Source organism: Suricata suricatta, chromosome 2 (assembly GCF_006229205.1).
Source record: "Suricata suricatta isolate VVHF042 chromosome 2, meerkat_22Aug2017_6uvM2_HiC, whole genome shotgun sequence".
Taxonomy (NCBI): domain Eukaryota; kingdom Metazoa; phylum Chordata; class Mammalia; order Carnivora; family Herpestidae; genus Suricata; species Suricata suricatta.
Window position 1 is genome coordinate 77301747 of NC_043701.1, and position 21235 is coordinate 77322981.

Genomic DNA, 21235 nt, shown 5'->3' on the forward strand with positions numbered 1-21235 from the left:
ATGGATGCCCCATTTTATAATCTAATCAGCAGGGTTTAGGGGTTCAGTTTTCCCACAACCTCAGCAATACTTGGTAATGTCTTTCTTATTACAAGTGGATATTTGCTGGTTTCTTATTGTCATTTTCTTTGAATTTCTCTCTCAAATAATGACAGTGAGCATTTTTCAGTGCATATATGTCTTTCTGTTTCAAGGAATTATCTTAAATTATTTTGTTATGATTTCCCCCCCTTCATTTTCTCTTTCTTTTTGGACTTTTCATTATGTAAATGTTGAACCTTCTGTATTGCTCTTCTAATTTTCTTGTCTTTTCTTTCCTATTTTCTAATTATTTTTCTTTTAGAGGAGCTTTAAGGGACGTTTTCTGACCTTAGTGTTCCATCTATGCTATTGAGGGTTTTAAATTTTAATATTATCTCTAAGATGCCTTTTTGTTCTCAGAATATTCCATTTTGTAATATCTTTATCTTGTTGCAAGGTGGCAGTATCTTTTCTCACCTCTTGAAAATATTAATAATAGCCTTTTTGAAGCTTTCTTAACAGAATTTTCTGTTTCTACCAAGCTATTCCTGTTTTTCTTTCAGTTATTGTCTCTGCCTTCAGTATTAGAAGCTTTGGTTTGACAGCTGGTAATCCTTGGCTGTCTGGTCATACTTAAGGATGGTACAGTGGGGCACATGGGTGGGTCAGTCTGGTACGCATTTGACTCTTGATTTTGGCTCACATCATGATTCCAGGGTCGTGGGACTGAGCCTTGTGTTGGGCTCCATGCTGAGCGTGGGACTTGCTTAACATCCCCCCCCCCTCTCTCCCCCCCCGTAATATAAAATTGTTCTCTGTAATATAAAATAAATTTAATTAAATAATAAAAAAATAAAGATGGTAGAGTAACAATCTTAAAGATGAGAGCTTCACTTCACGTGTATGGGTAGCTGCTTCCCCTTTCATTTCACTGTAGGAACAGATTAAGCCCTTTTGTGAAATCCTTGATATTAGTATCTGTCTTTCCTACAATGCTGAAAGATTCCCATTGAAGATTCTTCTGAACTCCTGCCTGGAGGGGAGAGGCCTTGCTGCCAGTGTTCTGGAAACAGAGTGGGGTGTAGGACCTTTTGTAATTTTCGTGTTTCAGGATGTATCTCTATCCCTAACTGGTTAGGTTTTCCAGTTTAGATACTCTGTTTTACCCTCTCTAGGATTGAGAGTGGCAGTTTTATATGTAAGCAGAGTGGGAAAGGGATCTAAAGATTAAAAAATTACTGGAAAGACTTTTCAGCCAACCAGTCTTTCACATTTTAGACCTCCACGTATAGACCTTCCATGTATCCCACATCCTGATGCCACTAATCTCTGAGCCTTTTGGTCGTTCTCTTGTACAAATAGGGCTGCTTCTAGGCTTTCCCTTCTGCCAGTTTAATAAGTAACCAATTTGTTTGTTTGTCTGTGTTTTTCTATGCTAAATATGCTACCATCTGTTTTGGAGCTTCTGAAATTTGGTGTGGGATTCGAGAGGGTACAAAGAGGTGTGTATGTTCAGTTTTCCATTTTTACCTGGGAATCTCATCAATTCTTAATAAGTTTAAATGTGAACACATGTTTGAGCTCATCATTGTGTAAACCACGGTGTAATTAAATAATTTTTTTCACATGGATGGTTGTAAAGCATATAAATCTTTGCTGTTTATCAATTGTCAGAGTTTATCAAATGTGATAAGGCTGGTGGAAGTGAAGATATTTGAATTAACTGTTATTAGATTATTGTCCCATCAGTAAAATTTTAGGCACATGTGCAGTGTATAAAGTGAGTGTTCCTTTATTAATATGTCCAGTCTTGACAGAAAGTATTTTTGCTTGTTAATTGGTCCATTAGTCATTATCTTGTTTGTTCTTTTTTTGTTATAATTTGTTATGATTATGGATGTTGATATACTTTGTAAGCATACACTCATACATTTGATAATATTTTAAAGCCAGTAAGAACATTTTCATAATGTTCATAATGTATGTATAAGAAAATAAACAATTATGAATGGTTCTGATTTTTAAATTTAATTATTAAGAACATATAGATTGCTTATTTAGCCATGTTTATTGTGTTTTTGATTGCTGTTTATAATTAGAGACCCTTCTTTTTAGAAAATGAACTTTTTGGTGGTCTAAGTTGAAGTGATCCAACCTCAAGGGAGTAACTTTTTCTCACTGGCAGATACAAGTCCAGTTATAAATTCCCAATAGATGCATATTCAGAAACTGAGAAACTAATTTGTCATGGCAGCTATATGCTAAGTAAGAATTTTCCATCTTCTGGACTTTCCTTTTCTCTTGATTATGCAATCTTTTTTATTTAATAATAGAGTTTAATACTCTTTTTTTTAAATTTTTAATGTCTTATTTATTTTTGAGAGAGAGAGAGAGGGAGAGACAGCACAAGCAGGGGAGGATCAGCGAAAGAGGAAGACACAGAATCCTAAGACAGGCTCTGAGCTGTAGCACAGAACCTGATGCGAGGCTTGAACCCACGAACCGTGAGATCATGACCTGAGCCGATGCCGATTAGATGCCAGTTGCTTAACCGACTGAGCCACCCAGGCGCCCCGCAGTCTTTGTTTTAAGGCTCTTTGGAGCTCAGTTAGTAGTTTTCATTTCAGCCATCATCAAGAACATTTGGAAGGTCAAATTGGTTCTCTCTTTTCCTTCTATTTCTCTACCCTTTTGACTTGGATAATGTAATTGAAAGCATCAATGGAAAGAAAATGTTGAGTAGTTCTTAGCTAGAATTGTAGGAAGTATACTAAGGGAAGATATCTGATTCTAACAATAAGATAGAAAGTCAACAGTGCATGGGGAGAGATGATTAGTAACAGTATTTATTAGAAGATAAGAAAGGACTAAGGTTTAGGGTTCTTTTTTTGTTTTGTTTTGTCTTATTTCATTTGTAATCGGATTTAATCCAAGTAAAAATACTATGAACTGAGTTGTATCTTGTAAAAGGTAAAAAGGGCAACACAGTCATTCTTGTTTGTCATGGTGACATCTGTGTAAGACGAATGGCTGGAATGGCTGCTAGTCTTCTGAAGGCAGGGGCTGGTTCTCGTAGTAAAATTACAGCGGGATTTCTGTAAATCTTTGCCAAATTGATACAGTTATTTCTGAAGAGTAGATGCATCAGATGTGTATTTGTGTGTGTGTGTGTGGTGTGTGTGTGAGTGAGAGAGAGAGAGAGAGAGAGAGAGAGAGAGAGAAAGAGAGAGAGAGGCAAATATAGAGGTTTTTTTTAAAGTTTTCATGAAAACACACTTATAGAGTATGACAGACTCAGAGACATGGGGTCTATATCCTCCTTTAAAGGAGGGCTTGCTTCCTAGCAATAGGAAATATGGTCACTGGAATGCCTATTGACACTGCCTAATGCCTAATGACAGTGCCCTGTCAGCAGCTACAGGATCTGCAGAGACCCATCTTGAATGAGGCCACATCTTCCAAGCATCCTGTATCTGGTGACTGTGTGAGTTGAGAGTATAAAGACCTGGTCATTTCTGCCCAATGCAGGACCACCCTGATGCTACCTTGGCCAAGACTTTATTGGCCTGCATCAGACTTTGACTTCCTTTGTCTAATTCTGCTTTCTTATCCTTCCTTCCACCTAATAAATATATTTATTTTACTTAGTAAGCATATTACCCCCAAACTCCATCTGGAAAAACCAATTTATGACACAGAACCATAAAGATTACTTTAAAAAAATTAACTCCTCAGCTTAACAGGGATTTGTTCCCTTAGTTTGAATATGGGGTTCTGACTTGAGGGTCCAAGTATACCAGACATTATGCCAGAAAGTCAAAAGATGTTCAGAGGGGAAAAAATAGACCCTATAGCAGAGGTTTCTAGCAAAAGTAACTTTAGATGAGAAATAATTAAGTTCATAAAATTACATCATGCTTCAATGTTACTAAATCCCTGACAACAGGTTCTTTTAAGAGTCCGTGCAGTGATGAGCACTGGGTATTGTATGGAAGTGTTGAGTCTGTCCATAACATTGTGTGGTAACTGCACTGGAATTAAAGTATTTAATAGTCTTACCATATTATCCGTGGGAAAATTTGAGTATTTTTTGCCTCATGTAGAGTACTATTCTTCTCTAATAGTTGGATCCCAATACCTGTAGGATATACTTCCTTTCCATTTTGAACTTAGGTCTGGTAATATGGATTTTTTTGTCCAGTAAATTGTGAGAAAAAGTGATTTGTTACCACAGCATATGTCACTTATCCTGTCCTGACTGATACACACCAAGTTACTTAGTATCCAGCCACCCCAGAGAAAGCCAGTACTACCATGTGTAATATTTCAAGACTTTTTTTATGACTCAGAATCATGTTGTGTGCATGTATGTGTGTGTGCTTCTTTGCATGTATACTATACTGAAATACTGTATATGCTATTTTTAACCTTTTAAAAAAACTTGCAGAAGTTAGTGCTACCATTGTTTCAAATCAATAAATGTAGGTATGTATCGGTGTTCATCCACACTTTAAAATTCATGCGCCCTTTGTCTTAATATAAAAAATCCCATGCTTTTCTTTGATATAACTTCAAATCTTGGATACATTTATAAATCTTTATAAAACAAATTCAAACATTTCAATACTTAGTTATGGCTTTTTAACACTTAAAAGGTGCATGTTTTATCAGTGAGGGCACTAAATCAGCTTGCTTACCTTGAGCTTTTGTATCATAAATAATGTCAAGGAACAAGGACAGATGTGGTCACCTTCCTTGTCATGTATTGTTTCTGCTCTGTTGTTGTTGTTGTTGTTGTTCTTCTTCTTCTTCTTCTTTTAATGTTTATTTATTTTTGAGAGAGAAAGAGTACAAGTGGGGGAAAAGCAGAGAGAGAAGGGAGACACAGAATGCCAAGCAGGCTCCAGGCTCTGAGCTGTCAGCATAGAGCCCAATGCAGAGCTTGAACCCACAACCTGCGAGATCATGACCTGAGCCACAATTGGATTCTCAACTGACCGAACCACCCAGGAGCCCCTCTGCTCTGTTTATCTTGATAGAAATTATTACAAGCACCTTTCTATGTTGAGTATAATTCCTACTAATTTATTTGGAAGTCAACATTTGGATATTTTGTCCAAAAATTTTCCAGTATGATTTGATATATTTTCATAATTCTTTCAAATTTGAGCACCATTATCGTCTCTGAAATATTGCTAAGATGTCTTTCAAATGGTATTTTCAACCGCAACGTCAGACAAGTACTACCTAGACAGACTTGGTGAGATTTTATTTTTTCTCTTGAAATTTTTCCCAGTAACCCTTTTATGGCAAATTGCACTAAGTCAAGAGATTGAAAAGATATTTTTAGCTCTGATTCACTGAATACGTAACTAGATTTTGGCATAAAAGCTTAAAACATATCATGAGGAGCAATAATGTTGGTCTTTGCTTCTTGAAGTTTTAGGATTCATATTCAAAACATCAACTATATCTGCCAAATATGTCAGGCTCCTGGGAAAGTTATTGTCTTGGCAAGATTGCAAGTGTATAATGGTTGAGAAAAGAAGTGAAAGTTCTTTTTTAGGTTATCTTTAATTTCATACTATGCATAGCAAGGAATTAAGCACATTTTCTTTGTCCATAAATTGAGCAAAGCCAGTAACAAAAAAGACGAAAAAAATAAAATGATGATCGGATCTTTGGCAGATTTGTTTTATGACAGATTAATCAGCAATTTGACTTTTGGCTATAGATCCTGAAAAAAAGAAATACTTCAGAATTTCTACTCCACTTTAGCTTTTGGCAGTGCTCAGAATACGAAGATTATGAATTTGGGATTTACCCCCATTCCTTTGGTGATATGAGGTCTTTTTATTCTTTGCTCTAAAATGAGCAGTATCAAAAAGAATAAAAGTCAAAGACAAATATCATATGATTTCACTCTATGTGGAATTTAAGAAACACAACAGATGTACAGAGAGGAAGAAAAGGGAAAGTAAGATAAATAGAGGGAGGCAAACTGTAAGAGACTCTTAAGTACGGAGAACAAACTGAAGGTTGTGGAGGGAAGGTGGGTGGGTGAATGGGCTAAATGGGCAATGGGCATTAAGGAGGGCAATTTTAAGGATGAGCCCTGGATGTTCTATTTAAGTGAGAATCACTGGGTTCTATTCCTGAAACCAGTACTACACTGTGTGTTAACTAACTTGAATTTGAATAAATAAATTAGAAAATAATAAAAAGGCTGCTTGAAACAAAGCTTTTACAGTTTTCAGGATTTTCAACGATCTATTTTACTGCCCCTCAGTTTCTTACATTTCAGAGAATCATACTCTTCAGGCGAAAACTTGTATTTAGAAAATAATGTTGGTGTGATCACTGTACTCACTGAGTTTGAGAAATCTAAATTACTTTGCCCCTGTACATACTATATTGAAATAATTACAGTTGTGCTTAATAATTATTCAGAGACTTCACTTTTGCCAGGACTTCCTCTGAAAGCTTTGTCCTTTTATACTCTGTATTTCCACCAACCAGGAAGATTAAAATGAGCTTTACCTTTGTAATATAAATTTATTTTTAAAACCACTTGTCTAATTCAAGGGTTTTTTTATGTGCCTCTATTTCGGATTCTATAGTCCACAACCCTTGCTCCACAAATAAGTAGATTATTTATAACCACATTTAAGAACTCCAAAATATTTTGCATTATAAAATCTTAATAGCATTACTTCTAATATATCCCTCTGTATTTCCTTGGGGGAGAAGACCTCCTAATATTTTCACTACTCGATCAAGTGGTGTGAAGAAGTTATAAATGTTTCATTTTAGATTAAAAAAAAGAAGGGTATTATTCACATTTATTTGACTGTCATTCTTATTTCCCTCAGAATCATCACTGAGATCCTAAATAATGAATAGTTTTTATTCATTATTATACATTTTACAATACTTTACCCATTTTAAGTTTTGGAAAATATATTTTTGATTTTCATTTGCTCTGCCAAAAAAGGTGACAACATAGCAAATTATAATTGTTTAATATTTTCATTGAATTATGTGTTTCAGAATTGCTATTTTTAAAATTAGAAAAACAGGGGCACCTGGGTGGCTCAGTTGGTTAGGCGTCTGGCTTTGGTTCAGGTCATGATCTCATGGTTCGTGGGTTTGGGCCCCGCATCGGGCTCTGTGCTGACAGCTCAGAGCCTGGAGCCTGTTTCAGATTCTGTATCTCCCTCTCTCTCTGACCCTCCCCTGTTCGCGCTGTCTCTCTCTGTCTCTCAAAAATAAATTAAAAACATTAAAAAATAAACATAAAATAAAATAAAATAAATTAGAAGAACAAGTACCTGAGGCTCATTACAGTATAATTTATAAAGTTTTTTGAGCCATACATCTGGTATGATCAGTACTCTTACATCTTAGAACCAATATTATTAAAAAAAACAAAAACAAAAAACCCTCTTCTATTCTGCTTTGCAGCTAGCAAAGGTCTCAGAGCTGCACCTTTGATTAGTTTCCCTCCCTTTCCCTCTTTATTGGCCTTTTTCTGTCCTCTTTTCCACTTTGGTTCTCTGTTTCTACCTTAGCCCCCACCCCCCACCATGTTGCTTTTATCCTATAATTTCAGCATCTCCCTATTTCTAGCAGGGCAGCTCCAGAAGGTGTTTTCAGAGCTGATATTCCTGAAAACTATTTCACTTCTTTCTCTTTGATCTCATGCTTTGACTCCAAAACATTTATATGACCCACTTTGTTAACCTCCTTTTCTTTCCCCAAAGTTTGGAGGATGTTGGATGATCAGAGCATTCCATTCTTTATACCTATCAGCTTTTTATTTTTCCTTTTGAAAAATCAGACTGGCTTCAAAATAATATGAACATCTTTTTAAAGTGGCTATTTGACTCCATTAAAATTTATTATATGGTTTAGGCTTGTGCATGGTCTCCCAGAGGGCTTATAAACCATACTGGTAGCTCTTTCCTTTACTCTTGCAAGAAAAAACATTTGATACATTCTTCTGCTGTATAACATATACTTTGTTGAACCACAAGGCTCTACTTCTGGAAGATCCCATCCCCGCCCTCCAAGTTTCTTGAAACTTTCCAAATTTATACTTTGAATTTATTTAATTTTAAATAGGAAAATAATGTATACCTCCTAGAAGTTTTATAAAGTAAATAAATTGTAGAAATAGAGTATGAATGTAGATATGTATTCCACATATGAATAAGCCCCTATTATATCGAAACTACTTTAGACACTTGAATTGTTAGAGCATGAATGTCTGCATTCTTTTTATCAGAGGAGAATGGCTCACAACACTCCTACTTCCTGGGTAGAACTATATAATCTGTCTGTCCATAGTGTCATTGCCAGAAGTCAAATGGTAAGTTTTTCGTTCTAATGGAAAAGATCTTTCAGGTTGCTGGCTTTACATGATGGGAATGTGGTTGGAAATGCTGCCTGTTCCAGTCGCCAGCCCCAGGCTACCCATGCATTTTGGATTCAGAAATGACAACTGAAAACAATTAGGCAGAATTATGGGATAGCAAAGTCACCTATAGGTTTATTATTACCAGAAAGGAGAAGGAGAAGGCATTATATGAGTTTTTAAATAGTTAACTTAATTAGGAATGAACCATAGCACTGTAATAGCTATGGGAGGATTTTTATGTAGTTTGAACTACTGTATGTGTGAGCCATGCCTGCCCTCTCCAGGGAATATGTGTGGTTTACTGGGTAGAATTTAAAACATTTCCTAAGTGGCTCAAAACCAAGTAAAAATAACTCAGAAACAGGCTTTGAAATATGTAAAATAATTTTGTACAGGAACAGTTGAATAATTGAGGGTATTCTGCTTGAGAACTTCTCTTTAGGTGATGATGGAATAGATTGAAAGACCATACCGTCTCTAGTGTCATATCGTGCCCCATGATGCACCTTGAGGCACAATAATCTGGTAGCAATTAGAGTTTCTCCTTTAGAGAAGAGATAGCACTTTTGTACTTGTTCATGAATGTCTTGTTTTTTGTAGTTAAAGATAAGGGATTTCAGTGTATTAGCATAAAGGCTAAATAGCTTGATAGAAAACTGACAGTTTTATATTTTAACCGGTTTTAAAAACCGGGCCCTTTTATATGTAGCGGGTACTGACTTCCTCTATAAAGCATTGTAAATGGCTGTGATTTTGTTTTAAAGGGAAAGTTGATTAATGTTTTTATTTTTTCCCCACTAATAAGTGATGCTCACATGTTGGAACTAGCAACATTAAAATTTCGTTAATTATGGTTTGGGAAAGAAATAGATGAGTACTATAAAGCTTAACGGAAAAAATACAATTTCAAAGTCAATTTAAACCTGTGTACTTCATATCAGAGCAGTTTGAAACTAACTGCTGAGTAATTTGATGTGTTAATTCTTATAGAATGTAGGCTGATTAAAACAGAGATTCTAGCTAGAGGAGAATGGCATTGATTGCTGTAGAAGAAAGAAGTGCTCAACTTTTCTGTTTTCTTCAGTCGCCTCCAGCAGCAACTATTCCCCAGTGAACTACAGGACGTTAATGAGCTTCAGGTGAAATGGATTAAAAACTAAAATGACAGTTCTGCCGAAGTTCACAGCTGCCCTTCCAGTGTGGTTTTAGTTAGAATGCCTGTGGTGTGTTTCAGACAGGGGACAAAGGGAATGAAGGTGACATTAGCCAGCAATAGAGTATGCATCACAAGTAAACATCTGCCATACTTGCTGTCTTGGTCACACTGGCACTTACTGCTGTAGCCATTAATTTGGGGACCACATGGGACTACCACCAAAGAGTGGAAATAATTGCTCTTGTTCTTCAAAATTTGCAGTTTTTTTCATGTGAGCTCTTACTAGTCACTACTATTTAAAGGTTCTTTATAATCAATCACTGATGTGGAAGCAATTGGAATATCTTGAATCAGGCAGATGAGGATGAGGGAGCTTCATAAATAATCAACAGTCAGAGAGAGGAGACCTCTGTGTTTTTACGCGTCCAACTTGAACATGTTGACCAGCTAGTTGTTAACACGTCCCATCTTTTTTTTATGATCATGTTCTCACTTAATTTTTCTGTTTTTGAAAATCAAGTTTTCATTAATTTCAAGATGAAATTATAACTGAATCTTGGCATTTAAACATAAATTAAGCCTGTTCCTTAAGAATAAGGAAATTCAGGGGCGCCTGGGTGGCTCAGTCGGCTAAGCCTCCGACTTCGGCTTAGGTCAGATCTCACGTTTGTGGGTTCGAGCCCCGTGTCGGGCTCTGTGCTGACAGCTAGCTCAGGGCCTGGAGCCTGCTTTGGATTCTGTGTCTCCTTCTCTCTCTGCCCCTTCCCCTCTCATGTTCTGTCTCTCTCTGTATCAAAAATAAATAAAACATTTAAAAAAAAAAAGAATACGGAAATTCAGAAGTTGTCCCATTATCTTGTGGAATCTTTTCATATTCTTACTCTTATGAAGTAGTTTTTTTTAATGTTGTAAAAATTACACCAAGCTTAAATACACTGACTCTCCTCTCACTGTTAAAATGGAAAAGTAAATGAAACAGAAGCAAAGGCTGTGGAGGCTAAACTTAACATAACTTCAAAATGAGGATTTCTGTTGGTTTTCCCCTTGGAAAAACTTCCTTATTTTTAGCCTAGGTGCTAAAAATAGGGTTGTGCTATTTTCAATGTCCTATTTTGGCAGTGCTTCTGAAGAATATCAAAATTAACTACCAAATATAGTGGACATTATACTTAACATTATAGGAAAATGGAAACAAATGCATGTATTTGGGAAGGCGTTTTATTTGGATTCCTGCTTGAGGAGAAGAGCTCAGTCTGAAAGCCAGTGCTAATGCGAAAACATGATTTCTCTGAAGAACGTGATGTCTCTTGAATAGGAGGTTTGATCATCTGAAAGTCCAACAATCAGACGACCCCATTTCATGGTTAATACGTTGTTTGAAAAGAAACATAAGCAAATACTGAATGGTGAAGCCTACTTAACAATTGACTTCATTCTGCCCTGGAATATGAGTAACATTTCATGTTGAGAACTGTCTGAATTTGTGATCTCCGGAGAAGCTCTTTACCAGTGGCTTTCAGTGGAGGGATATTGCTGCTTTCTCCTGACCCAGCAACGTCAGTTTCAAAAAGAGTAAGAGCTGGAGAGCGGAAACTATGAAGAGCTGAGTGTCGCAGTCTAGCTTGTTTCTCGTCTTTTCTGCTTGCTGGCCTCTCTTCCCTCTTTTAAAGGTCTCTTTTCCACTCAGGCCTGTTTGAAATGGTCGTTATATCCATCATTTATCTTTGTAGTTTTCTTTCATGTCTTTCCCTTTTTAAATCTCACGGCTGCTAGTCGTGCAGTTCTCAGGTCTACATATGATTGAAATGAAAGTGCTTATGAATAAAAAACCTTTCCAATTTCTTGTGGTCTTTCTGTATCCTGCCTTTTTGTAAAGGGAGATTTCTCTCCTGCCTTCTAAAATGATCCAGGCACAAAGTAATGAAATCAGTATGAGAAAAGCCAAATTATAAAAATGGCAAACTCCTTACAGAGAGCACTTATTGGCCAGCGTGTTAGAGTTTCAGGTATGTTCTCCTAGAGACACCTATGTTAATAACCAAATAAATGCTACCTGATGGGTAATCAAGAGTGAGAAAGGAGGAAACTCATTTTGTAAGAAGTATATGCTAGTGTGGGGACTGAGCCTTTGGAGCCCCCCGCTCTCACTCGTCTCCTGCTTGGTCTCTAAGTCTAGCCATACTTGATAGCTTCATTTAAAACCATCCACTACATGGAAGATTGATGAAGTGTTCTTAGGCATTCAGGTATAAACCTGTCAGTCCCAAGTGCTTCTAAGGGCATTACCCTGAAGAACAGCAACAGTGATGGAGTGAGTAGAGGGAAGTGTTGGAACATAGGTGAGACATAATGTAGTGAGGGAAAGAGGAGTGTCAGCCAAGAGCCAAGATAGAGATGGGAGGGTGAAGAGGAATTGTGTGTCATCTGCAGTCACCAGGCATCTAGTGTAGTGACCTGCTCCTTTTGGTATCCGAATAAGAAATAGCCAGAGACCAAGCCAGATGGATCTGAGATTATCCATATCTAAACAAGGGATACTGATCTTTTGGTCACATGCCATTGAGGCCTTCTGTTTGAGAGAGAAACCATTTTAATACAGGTAGAACAGAAGTTTGGTAGGGTACAAAGTGGGACCTTGTACACTCTCTTCTTTCTTTTCCCATCTGAGCTTCTGCATAGCCTTGCACCCAGAGCAATCTGGAGTATTGGCTAGATGTAGTCTCACTGGCTGTGGAATGTGAATAAGAATGTCTGGTTACACAGACAGGAAGCGCACTGTATAATAAAGATACAATGCTGCCCCTAGGAGTTCCAGTTTTATGACTGTATTTATCATTCCATTTTTAATTGTAATCCTCCCAACCCCCCCACTACTGTAAACATACCACATAAAATGATCATCATCATCATCATCATCACCATCACTGTTGTTGTCATCGTCGTTATCATCATCATCACCATCTGTAGCATCTCGTGTGTACTGGGGAGTATTCTGAAACCATTGTGATATTTAATCATTGATTTTCACAATATCCATTTGGGGTAAGTTATATTAGGATTATTCTCATTACCCACAAGAAGATCCTGATATACAGAGGTTGTGTAACCTGCCCAAGGTTACACAGCTAGATGGCCATGTGTGTATGCATGTGATATATATGTAGACACACACATATTTTGATGTCATACATCGAAGGAAATATGAGTTTTGAAATTTAGAAGGTTTGGAAAATTCTTTATGAAACCAATAGTACACTGCAAGTTAACTAACTGGAATTTAAATGAATAAATGTAAAAAATTTCCCAACATTTCATTTTGGAGAAGTCTGCTTCCGGCAGTTCATAATGCTAATATCATTGATTATATACTTAGAGGGATATCCGTGTACTTTGAGGATCAGAAATATTCCCCCCAACTCCTGATATGTTTCCTTCCTCATAGGTTTGTTTGCTTGTTAGCTTTATTTATTTATTTTCGTTTTTATTTAAATTCCCATTAGTTAACACACAGTATAGTATTAGTCTCATCCTTAATCCCCGTCACCCATGTTGTCTATCCGCGCCCCACCTCCCTCCAGCACCCCTCAGTTTGTTCTCTATGGTTAAGAGTCTGTTTTATGATCTGTTTCTGTCGTTTCCCCCTGTGTTCATGTTTGTTTCTTAAATTCCATCTACTGATGAGTGGATACAGGCTGTGAGATATGTGTATCTGCTGCGAGATACAGTCGCCATTTGCAGCTACGTGATGGAGCTAGAAAGTATTGTGCTGAGTGAAAAAAGTCAGAGAAAAACAAATACTGTGTGATTTCACTCGTGGAATTTTTAAAATTTTAAACAAAAAGCTGGAATATTTCTTTTGATAAAAATTACAGTAATTCACAAATACCTAAAATCCACAGAATGTAAGCTTTATGAGAACAGAGACCTTGCCTTATTTATTTATGCAAAAATAACCCTTATGCAAAATCAGATAAGCATTTAATCTTATGTATACAAAATTAGCATTAAATACATCTAAATATGTCAAATACATAATACTGTGAAAATTTTGTACCCAACACCATTCCACTTTTTTAGTTTGTTAATTTTAGAAGTTCACATTAATATATGTACTTATGTGGAACTATTTTTTTTTCTTTGCTACCTTTAACCTTGTTTGGTACTAATGTTTTAGTCTTTTAATACAATATTGAATTCTGGTACCTACTGTCACTAGGCTTCATACATCCCTGATCGTAGAGAGGTTAGTATAGTTCTCTCCATGTCTGCACTGTTTTCGCCTGCTTTGACACTGCCACCTTAAAGGAGTGGGAAGCATTTTATCTTTTTCTTCACTCTGGGGTAATTTATATCTGCTACTTGAAGGTTTGCAAGATTTCCCATTAAAGCAATCTGAACTTCGTGCTCTTAGGTATAGCTCTTCAATTTCTATTTCTTATAAAATCAATTTTTAACAATTTGTGTTTTTACTAGATTTTAAATGCATTGGTTTAAAGATGTGTATAGTAATGTTTATAGTATTGTATGTTTGTAGTATATTTTTAAATCTTCACATTTTTAGTTGTCATTTTTCTCATTCTTAATATTGATTACATCTTGATAAAACCCTAAACTTTAGAAAAACATTTGCCATCGTTTGTTTTATTGAGCTTAAAATTTTTTCATTTGCATATGGTTGACACACAATGTTACATTAGTTTCAGGTGTACAACATAGTGGTTCAACTTCTTCATATGTTATTTGGTAGCTCCCATGGTCACCATGTGATACTACTGCAATATCATTGACTGTATGTATTATTGGGCTTTACATAGAAGTGAGTTTCTCTTTAACTGATCAAGCCTGTTGTTTTCTAGTTCCTGATGAATTAATTTCTGCTATTAAATACATTTCTCTGATTTCTTTCTATTTGTTGTGTGTGAAGCAACGAAAAAGTTAGATAGAGTTCTTCTCTGGGCTTTTCATAGAGGTGAACTTCTGTTTAATTGATCAAGCCTGTTATTTTCTAGTTTCTAATTAATTTCTGCTATTAAATACATTTATCCCATCTATTTTCTTTCTATTTGTTGTGTGTGAACAAATTAGATACAGTTCTTCTTCTGTGGATTTTACTATATAATGCGCAATATCTAAAATAATACCTTATTTTTATGTATCATAGGTGAAAAGTACTTTATCAGGTACTATTTTATTTCTTCTTCAAAAAAGTCTTTAAGGATGATGGTGTTAGCCCTATTCAAAAGGAGAGAGGAATTAATAATACGGAGTTACAGAATGGCAGTTTGGGGACCAGAATTCATTCTTCAGTTTGCATGATATCCAACTGTTATATAGTCACTCAGGAAAAACTCCATGGAAATCATAATTATATTTTAGGGTCTTTTTTAAAATGAACTATACTATATGTAAAAAACTATTTCTACCTGTATTCAGCTCTTCTCTGTGTTAGACACCTTGCTGGGCCACAGAGGCAGTACTTTCCGAATCAAACATAGTTTCTGTCCTCCAGACTTTGATTTGGAAGCTAAACACCTTGAGTGTGGTCTAAGATAAAGGCAGATTGTCTTAAAACATGTATAAAGCATTTCTTCTGTCCTGTTACCCTTCAATTGACTTCTTTCATTCTCAAGTGTAACTTCTTTGAGAAACTTTTCCAAAGTCTACACCACAAAATTGTTTTTATTTTTATTTTTTTTTTCTACTTGCAACTGTTTCATTTAATCCTGTGTCTTTAGTGACTAGTGTTGTGCCTGGAACACAAGAAGCTCTCAAGGAGTGCATGATGACTAATGAATGCATGTAAAATGTTGTTCTGTATCCTCAGCAGTACCAACCTGGCCTGTCGTAAAGAAGTCTGACCTACGGTCACCATGGCTTTAGCAAGATTCTTGAATATAACATAAAAGTCTAAATTCTTCAATAATTGAAGCTTGATAATGGGGCATAAATACTCATGTTCAATGGCTTTTCCAGAATGATAAAATGTTTCAGTGTTATAAACATAACATTGTAGTACCCTCTAATAAGAGAAGAAAAGTTAGAATAGAAACTCTACATGTTTTTTCAAATTTCTGTACAGTTCATAATATAAAAGAATAAGCATTAAGAAGAAAATAAATATAATTGTGGGCAAATTGAGCTGGGGATATTTTTAAGAGTAACAGCATAATGTGTTACTTAGAGATATTCCTTTTAAGTTATGTGTTGTGATAAGCATGCATGTTTTATGAAAATGTTGAATCACTAACCTCTACATCTGAGACTCATACTACACTGTATGTTAGCTAACTAGAATTTAAATAAAACCTTAAGAAAAGTTACACCTGGATATATTTGTTTCAATTTATAATTCTCAAAGTATTTCTATTCATTTAAAAGTATGTTTTGCCAGACACATTTAGGAGTTCTGGAAACCTGAAAATTATTTTTTGATGAATATAGTTATGAAAATTTTAAATAAATCCAGTGATTAATTTAGCTAGAATGATATATTTGTAGTATTCTAATCTCATACAAAATAAATAATCATAACCTGTGTTTGCACCTGAAAAATACAAGATAATTGGCAATGTAATTGGTTTAGTGTGTGCTATGTGTATGTGTTTTGGTTTAGTTTTTTTTTTTTTCCAGGTATGGTACACATATTTATAGTTAATTTTGTCTGTTTTTGTATTTTTGTTTTTTGTTTTTGCTGAAAAATATATTTTTAGTGACGGGCAAATTAGGCACTTAAATTATGGACATCAATTCCTTATAATAATACACAGATATATATATAAAGCAGAGCCTAAAGATAATGATTCAATTGTGGTTAAAAACAAGGGGGCGGAGAAGCATTCAACTACATGCAATGAAAAAATCTACCCACGTGTCTTATATTTGCTTTGTTCAGAAGGCAATAGTGACTTTGAAGTAGAAAAATATTGATTCATCATGTTATAGCCAAAGGGATGTTAATGCATTATCCCTTTTTTCTTCCAGCACACTGATTTATGTCAGTACATGGACAAGCACCCTGGGGGGCTACATCCAGATAATGTGAAGGTAGGAAAAGATCTTTTTAAGCCAACAGTTAGCATTCTTCATGTGTATTTTTTTTCATCAAAGTCTAATCTCTCTACCATGACTTTAAAAAAATATTGTTGTCTAAAGAGAAGTGATATTCAAGTGAACCATTGTTACTGCTTTCTTTAATGATTGGAAACCATGTTTAAACGTTAAGTCTTTTCACTGGAGTATAATTATTTAGATTTTATTCTATTTTTGTTTCATGGGGAAACATTTGCTAATAGTAAGTAAGATCCACTGGAATTCTCTTTTAACACTGTCTTTAAGAGAAGAGAGTTTCAGGTAGCTCTACCTTGGAACTTCATACTAAAGTACCAGTAAGTTTCAATATAAAATATCGATCCAAAATATGATCCAAAACAATGTTATGGTGAGCTACAGTGCATATTTTTTCATTTATATGTACAAATAGATAAGAAAATTATTTTTTACGGTTCTCCTTCATTCGTTTTATTACAAATTGGATTACCGTGTGTCAGCAGAACTAAGTTTTTCTAACGTCTGACCCAGCACCCATCTTAGAAACTGTCTCAAAATTTCATGCTCCAAACAGGAGTCTCTTTCTCGACATCTGTGAGAGAGTCAGAAGACACCAAAGTCACACCGACGGTTGAATGATGTGCCCATGTTTTGTAATTCAAAGGGCTGCCGTTCATGGTCCAGTTACGCTGTGGGTGTGTGTAAAGAACAGTCTTGCCCATTTCTTCTCATTCGTTATCTTTTGACACCACTCTTTGCAACAGGTGCATTCTTTCTTTTGTACTTTTCTCCTTGCTTGTAAAGGTATATATGCACATATGGTGTTTTGTGTGTGTTTATTTTGTTCTACAAAAATAACATCTGTTACTATATGCCATTTACAAATATTTATCATAGATACCCTTTAAATCAATATATGATTGTAGTGTAATCTTTCTGAAAACTGCATATGAGTCCACAGTATGAACAAACAGTAATTTTCAACTGCTTCTTATTCATGGATCTTTGGCTTGTTTCTGGAAAGTTGCTATTGTAAAGAATTCTAGGATAGATGATAGTATAAAACCTTTACACTCTTACTTTTCTTGTATATCTAGTTAATGGATTTCTTTTTTACTAAAAGACAAGATTTCAGTTTTAATGAATTTGACTGGAACATTTGCCCACAAGGTTGCAAATGATAGGAGGACTGTTATTCTTTACTCTCATGGGCATGGGCCATAACCAATCATTTTAATTTTTGCCATTCTGATAAGTAAAATTGGAATACCTTCTACGTTAGTGTTTTCTTGGCTGCTAGTGACATTAAGTACCTTTTCACATGTTTCTTGACCATTTGTAATTGTGTTGCCTATTCTTTTATATTGTCTGTTTTTCTAATGTTGATTTTCTTTTAATAAGTTTCAGGTGCTTGTTAATATTTGTGGCATTTGTGTTGAGGATTTTCATGGTAGCCAGTTATGTTGTAGAATTTTTTTTATTAAAAATATTTTAATGTTTATTCATTTTTGAGAGACAGAGGGAGACAGAGCATGAGTAGGGGAGGGTCAGAGAGAGAGGGAGACACAGAATCTGAAGCAGGCTCCAGGCTCTGAGCTGTCAGCACAGTCTGAGATGGGTCTCAAACCCAGAAACTGTGAGTTCATGACCTGAGCTGAAGTGAGACATTCATCTGACTGAGCTACCCAGGCTGCCCTATATTTTATAGTTTTAAAAAGCATTAACTTTTAGTAACTCTGAAAATACATTGCATTTTAGACAATAATAGAATCAATATGGTACTTATAGTCTGTTGTTTCATATAGCTCTTTTTTTGTTGTATTTTTTAAAATTGATAGATACCTTTTAATTTCTTTGTTCATTTTTCTTCAAAATCAGTATCCATTGACATAAACAATTATTTAGTACTTACATTGGGGAAGATTTTTTAACAGATGGAAAGACCTGTTTTATTAATCTTGCCATATTTAATTCCAACTCCAAACATTGATATCCTAACATGAATATAATTTTGTGGGTTTTTTTCCCCTAAACATTAAAACATTTTAAGTTATCTTACTTACACATTAAATATTCTCTTCTTAGGATTGATTGGGTTCAAAACCAATAGTACAGTACATCCTTATTCTTGTTTCCTACTTTAACCCTGGGGATCTGTAGAGAACCCAATTAGTGAGACCTTCAGCTCTAGGGGACCCAGGGGGCCCAGCTCTAGGGGGCTGAGACTGCCAATTTCAGCAAAAATCAACAGCTACTCTGAGCTAACTTTGACTTCTTGACTTCCAAGTGCAGTGACAGGGTTGAAATTAAAAAGAGCTGACTGAACCTTTTCAAAAAGAACCATGGCATCACTGGATTTTTATTATTTTTGCTTGGTTTTCTCATCAGCCCTCTGTGTGTCATTAGTTATGGGCCAAGTATTGGCTGGAAAATTGTGTTGGTGAAACAAAGAAAAAAGCTTATTCCACAAAACACTGCCATGTTCACCATCCTCAGGCTAGTGTTACTGGTGATTTTTGTGGCCTTTGTAAGTTCTGCTTTTTCCATTATATTTTGTTTTTCCTTTATCTCCCAGTAGTCTTGAGGAACTTGATTTCTAGGTTGCTGTTTTTCAGTAACTAGTCTGTACTTGAAATCATGTTTCAACATATCTTATCCACGTTCTGCAAGCTTTTTTCTCAATCGGTGATTATTCATTGTACTTTAGATACTTAGTGTTTGCTACCTATTCCCAGCCCTGTTTGTGCCATGGCAGTAAACACGGCTTAATAGGTAGTTCCTTCCTAGGCTGTGGTGAGAAACTTAATGGTGAATTCATTGTGCAGTCAGTATAGAAATAATGTCACAGAAATTAGATGGAACACACACAGCAAGTCTGCATATTAGTCATATGGAGCAGGAATTATACCTCCTCAGGAGTTGTTTGATGTGATTACAGATTGATGCCCTACTACATTTTTGCCTTTAAAAGAGAGTGATATGATTTACCTCATCTTATACCATTTTGAATTACTGAAACTCAGCAAAGTGTATTGGTGTATGGTATCCCTTTATACATAGCTGTTGAAATCTCGATTTCTTGAGGATTTGCCAAAATGTACTGGAAAGGTCTTCAAACTAGGCTCCATGGCAATCACCTGCAAAGCTTTAAATATATGCATGTTCTCCCTTCTCTTCCAAATTCAGAATGAGATTTAAAAATCCCTGTAAGTAGCGGGAGGTATGCATTTCCTCAGACCCAGTGCTGAGAGTCCAGGGTGCCTCCCCTGACCCACAGTGTCCCCTTGTTCTCCCTGTGACCCTGCATGGCTCTACCCGTGAAGGACATGTGTGCTTGCCACCAGTCCTGGCTTGTCACCCTCTCACAGCCTACAGCCTGCCTCCACTGCTCTTCACTCTGCCTGTAGGGTGATCACCGTAGGCAGGGGCTGGGCCAGTAGGGAGGGATGGGGAAGCGTATGAGAGACAGGGTATGGCCTGTGGTGCTTCAAAAATAGGTATCAGACCCATGCTTCAAGGTAAAAAATTGTAAGTGTCTTTTGTGGAGAATCTGATCAATCCAAGAGAACAGACCTGAAGAATTCAGACAATTCTGCAGTGAAGACCCCCTTTGACAGAAGTAACTTGGAGGAAGCAAAGTTGTGTGCATTAAATTAGAGAAAGATAGGAAAGAAGACATCAAAAAATTATCAGTACTCTCAAAGATGTAGAAGAAATATATCTATAAAATAAGAATAAGTTATTTTTTTAAAAAGGAAAAGTAGACAGAGATTGCTTTAGAAATTAAAAATATGATGACAGAAGGGTGCCTGGGTGGTTCAGTCAGACTCTTGACTTTGGCTCAGGTCATGATGTCACAGTTTGTGAGTTTGAGCCCTGTGTTGTGCTCTGTGCTGATAATGCAGAACCGAATTGGGATCCTCTGGCTCCCTCTGTCTCGGCCCCTCCCCCACTTGCACGCACATGTGTGCTCTCTCTGCCTCTCAAAAATAAACATTAAACAAATATGCTAAAAGAAATAAAAAATGACCAAAAAATGTGGGTGATAAAGCTCAAGAGGTTTGTTAGAAAATAGGGTATAAAACACAGATCTGAAAAATGAGAAAGTTTAAAAAAAAAATTAGAGGTCCATTCCAGGAGATCCAACCTCTGAATAATTGGAGAAGATGTGCAGGAGGGGATCATTAATAATTATTCAGCTACACTTTTTCCAGCTATGGAGGATGTCAGTTTCAAGATTAAGAAGGTCCATTAAATGCCCATAACATTTAATGAAAATAGAATGACAATAAGAGTCCTTATTGCAAAATTTTAGAACACTGGTTTCGAAGAAAAATCCTACAAAAGGAAACAGCCTTACTGTGATAGAATTATAGTGGCCTTAGGCTTTCCAACAGCAACACTGGAAGGGAGGCAGCAGTGGGAGAGTGGCTTGAAAGTTCCTATTTAAAATTTTTCCCTTATGACCCAGCAATAGCACTGCTAGGGATTTACCCAAGGGATACAGAAGTGCTGATGCATAGGAGCACATGTACCCCAATGTTCATATCAGCAATGTCAACAATAGCCAAAACATGGAAAAAGCCTAAATG

The 21235-nt window shown here is 36.0% G+C and overlaps 1 protein-coding gene across 6 annotated transcripts in view; it reads left to right on the plus strand.

Moving 5' to 3' along the window:
* The window catches only part of CDK14 (cyclin dependent kinase 14), a 583363-nt gene that overhangs the window by 295861 nt on the left and 266267 nt on the right, over positions 1–21235 (plus strand). For all 6 annotated transcript variants that reach the window (XM_029928660.1, XM_029928676.1, XM_029928646.1 and 3 more), the window contains one exon: positions 16578–16640. In XM_029928660.1, coding sequence (XP_029784520.1) covers positions 16578–16640 — 63 coding nt within the window. The remainder of the gene's footprint in view (positions 1–16577; positions 16641–21235) is intronic.